General features: G+C 56.1%; 1 protein-coding gene across 1 annotated transcript; it reads right to left on the reverse strand.

Annotated features, from left to right (window-relative positions):
- Positions 1-1,108: 1,108 nt before the first annotated feature.
- Positions 1,109-2,757, reverse strand: LOC100283389 (cytokinin-O-glucosyltransferase 1). The gene has a single exon (NM_001156290.2). The coding sequence runs from the start codon at positions 2,741-2,743 to the stop codon at positions 1,241-1,243; it is 1,503 nt and encodes a 500-aa protein (NP_001149762.1). The 5' UTR covers positions 2,744-2,757; the 3' UTR covers positions 1,109-1,240.
- Positions 2,758-3,949: the final 1,192 nt, after the last annotated feature.

Genomic DNA, 3,949 nt, shown 5'->3' on the forward strand with positions numbered 1-3,949 from the left:
CGGTGGTGCGAAGCCTGAGGGCAGCTGTGATTGTCCCTCAGGGTCGCAGGTGCGGAGGGTGTCGTCTTCAGTGGCCTCTTGGTGGGTGGAGTGGGTGAGGGCGAGGGCCTTGCCCTTTCTTGCGGCGAGCAGTGCTGCCTTCGCAGCCTCGTCAGCTTTCGGGTTAGCTCTCTTGGGTGCCATCGCAGGTGATTTTCTCGTAGCACGAACGGTGGGCGCCAAATGTTGGAACTTGCTCTCGGTCGCAAGGGGATCCAACAAGGGAGAACAGTGATGTCAACAGGGCACACGCGCTAGATGGCAAAAGCTCTGTTGATCTGGCCTCTCACGGGCACTGTACGGGAGTATTTATAGGTACCTGAGCGCGCAGCGCCTTGAGCTAAGGACGCATGTGCCCTCAGCTACCTAGATTATCCCCAGAATATTCCCATAAAGCGGGGTTACAGACCGTAATTACAGGGATGTCTTTACAAATCAGGCCCGTAACGCACGGCGGCCACGCGGGGCCCGTAACGATGGGCCGGATCACACGTGGGCCTCCGAGCTGGATGAGGCTGCACCGTGGGACGCCCTTCGTCGCCAGTCTTCGTCTGGTGCGGTACATGCGAAGGGTGTCCCTGCCTGTTTTGTCTCTGTTAGCTCAGCTGCTGCAGCGAAGGCTTCGAGCGAAGGGTGGCGCCTTTGCCTTCGCCCCAACAATGAATAACACATAACGTTAAATCATGGTTGTTTAAGTGCAACCATAATAAGATATTGTACGGATATCATCCTATTCAAACTTATTACTGCTTTCGAGTGTGAATCATTACCGGTACCATTTATGTTACAATTTGTGAATCAAACATCATCTCAAGGTTAGCTCCCGATCTCTAAACTATATCCCTAATCGGCTAATCTTACCAGAATTAGGAAGAAGGCGACATAGCATTATTGGATTAAGCGGGAAAAAATCGAACGTGAGAAGACCTTAATCAAGTGATGTTTAGGTGGTGTTTGGTTTAGACCTTGATAAGGAAATGGTAATGAGATCTCCTACCGGTGGTAATTGTTACTAGTTATAATTGAATTGGATAGTAATATCTAGTAATACTAGAAAGAGCTCAACCAAACAAAATTAGCGGTATCCATTACCCATGTAAACTATTTACGTTACATTTAGATGAACCAAACACCACCTTAACTTCACTCTTTATTTTCTAGCCTTGCATTTGCGTACAATGTCTGTGTAGAATAATTTAAATCACTCAAGCTGGACGGAATTCATTTGTGGCAGCCCTGACGCTCTCGCCTGCAGGAGATCATCGATCAGGCGGTTTATGTCACGCCACGACGACCCGTCCTCACTGACAGCGGCGCGCGCGCGCTCCGCTAGTTCCCCGGCCCTGGCGTTCAACTTGTCGCGCTGCTCTCCGCCTTCCATGAAACCGGCCACGGCCCGCGCGATCGCCTCCGCCGGCACGATCTCCGCATCCTCGGCCCTCTCGCTGCGCCTGCCGCCGTCCCACAGGCGCACGCCGAAGGCGGCCACCTCGGTGGCCAGCCGCTCGTTGATGAACTGCTCGAACACTAACGGCCACGTGAGCACCGGCACGCCGGCGGACGCGGCTTCGAGGACCGAGTTCCAACCGCAGTGCGTCACGAACGCGCCCACCGACGGGTGGGCCAGAACGGCCAGCTGCGGGGCCCATCCGTGGACGACCAGGCCACGGTTGGCGACGCGCTGCTCCCAGCCCTCCGGTGCCCACTGGTCATCGCTGGAGTCATTGGAGCGGACAACCCACAGGAATGGCTGGTTCGACGCCTCGAGCCCCAGGGCGAGCTCTCTTGTCTGAGTCGCTGAGAACTCGGCCCAGCTCCCGAAGCAGACGAACACTACCGACCGGCTCGGTTTGGTGGACAACCAGCTCAGGCAGTCCGCGTTGCCGCTGCCGCCGCGGTGCATGGTGGAGCGCGATGGCTTTCCCAGGGGCCCGACGAAGTAGGCGCGGCGCGCCTCCACGCGGCTGAATTCCTCGCAGTAGGGCTGCTCCAGGTCGGCGAAGGTGTTGACGATGACGCCGAAGCCAGTGAGCTGGCACGCCCTCATCCGCTGCCACGCCTTGGAGAGGTGGTCGTCCTGGACCAAGAAGGTCGGGAGCTCGGACACCGGGATCGTGATCTCCTTCCCGGGCAAGCCCGGCACGGACAGCACCGTCCCAGCGGCGTCGGAGCTGGCCCGGCCGATGATGTCGGGCCGTATGGTGAACAGGCTGTTCATGGCGAGCAGAGCGAAGATTCCGACAGGGTGGAACGTGAGGCGCGGCACCCCGAGCTCGGCGGCGACACCGGTGGTCCACCAGAACGGCACGTCGGCGACGATGGCGTCGGGGCGGTGGTCCCGGAGCAGCGACTCGTGGGACGGCTGCACCACCTCCATGGCGCGGTAGACGCGCCACGCGTCGCGCGCGGTGGCGGTGGCGAGGCACTCCACGCCCTCCCCGAGGCCGACGTCCGGGAACGGGTAGCAGAGCACGCGCACGGCGTGGCCGGCGGCCGCGGCGCGCGCCACGGTCGGCGCGATGAGGGCCGCGTTGGCCGGCGTCACGACCACGGTCGCCTCCACCTCCGCGGGCCTTGCCGCGGCGACGCGGCACGCCATGTCGGTCTGCGGGATGAGGTGTCCCCGGATGAAGGAGGGCAGGAAGAACACCCTGAGCCTCCCGGTCGCGCCCGCCACGGCCGCGGTGTCGACTGCGGCGGCCATGGAGACTGCAGGACGCTCTGAAGCGCGAGCACGACACGGGCGGAAAGGCTACGGGCTACGGCGAGCGTTGTTCTTTGTGGATCCCCTTACTTTCGGGTCTCGGCGCGGCGCCTGTCCTCCCACCCAGATGCATGCAGAGCTTCCTGTGTGCAAGAGCGTGCCGTTGTGAGATCAGCTGTTGGAGCCTGGAGGCCATCCACACTTCAGCAGACATGCAAGGCGCACCAAGAATAGCTGGTGCTGGGGCAGGGGCGCATCGCCCGCGCATCCATGGTAAAAGGTGCCGTGATCCATATGGGACTGGGACATGGTGGCTTGGCGCCCGTACGTGCCCGGCGCCATCGCGCTCACGGCGGCTCTTATCTTCGGCGCGACCACTGCGTCTCACCGCTCGGCAGCGACATGCACTAGCAACTTGAGACCATGCATCCGCCGATCCGATGTGACGATGCCACCAACGGATTCGTGTCAGCAGTTCAGAGAATTGGAATTGGAGAAGAAACAAGAAAGGGATAAGGTTCGGATTTGGTCTGTATTAGCTCGAGATAACAATTTGCTTACAAGTTGTTCCATAACCTGTTCAGCACAAAGATGTTACACATACATAGCCCAGACTATCCGGGCAGTACAACCGAGTATTCAAAGTCCTAGGCCTTTCGCCCTTTACAGCCTCCTTTCCTCTAGTCCATCAACCCGAGTCACTACCGAAATCACGTTCTTTATCGAGTGTCTAAGACACTCGGCAAAGACTATTTTACACTCGACAAATATTTTATCGATAAAAGGTTCTTTGTCGAGTATTTTTTTTCGGACACTCGGCAAAAACTTTGTCGAGTGTCCAAAAAGCACCCGACAAAGAAAAACACTCGGCAAATTAAGAATCAAATTTTTTTAAAAAAATAGCAAAACATTTTTTAAAATTATAGAACAACTCTCCAAACCCTACCTACTATTACCTTACCTCAATTGCCCTATCATTTTTCACTATTATTTTGAATTCAAATTTATATGTTTTGTAAATGGTGAGATTCGAACTCGCAACCTCTCTCTCGCGCATACCCTCCTATACCACTACACTACTACATCAATTACATCTATATTACGTTTTCATTCTCCATGTACTATAACAAACCGAGAGTAATTTGATTATTTAAGGCATTAAATGAGTTCATTTGAAAATGTGACCAACTATAAAGTTGCATAACC

Source organism: Zea mays, chromosome 1 (assembly GCF_902167145.1).
Source record: "Zea mays cultivar B73 chromosome 1, Zm-B73-REFERENCE-NAM-5.0, whole genome shotgun sequence".
In the NCBI taxonomy this organism is placed as follows: Eukaryota; Viridiplantae; Streptophyta; class Magnoliopsida; order Poales; family Poaceae; genus Zea; species Zea mays.

Excerpts from the sequence above, each read along its gene's own strand:
- LOC100283389 (NM_001156290.2), bottom strand. The coding sequence starts at position 2,743 with ATGGCCGCCGCAGTCGACACCGCGGCCGTGGCGGGCGCGACCGGGAGG.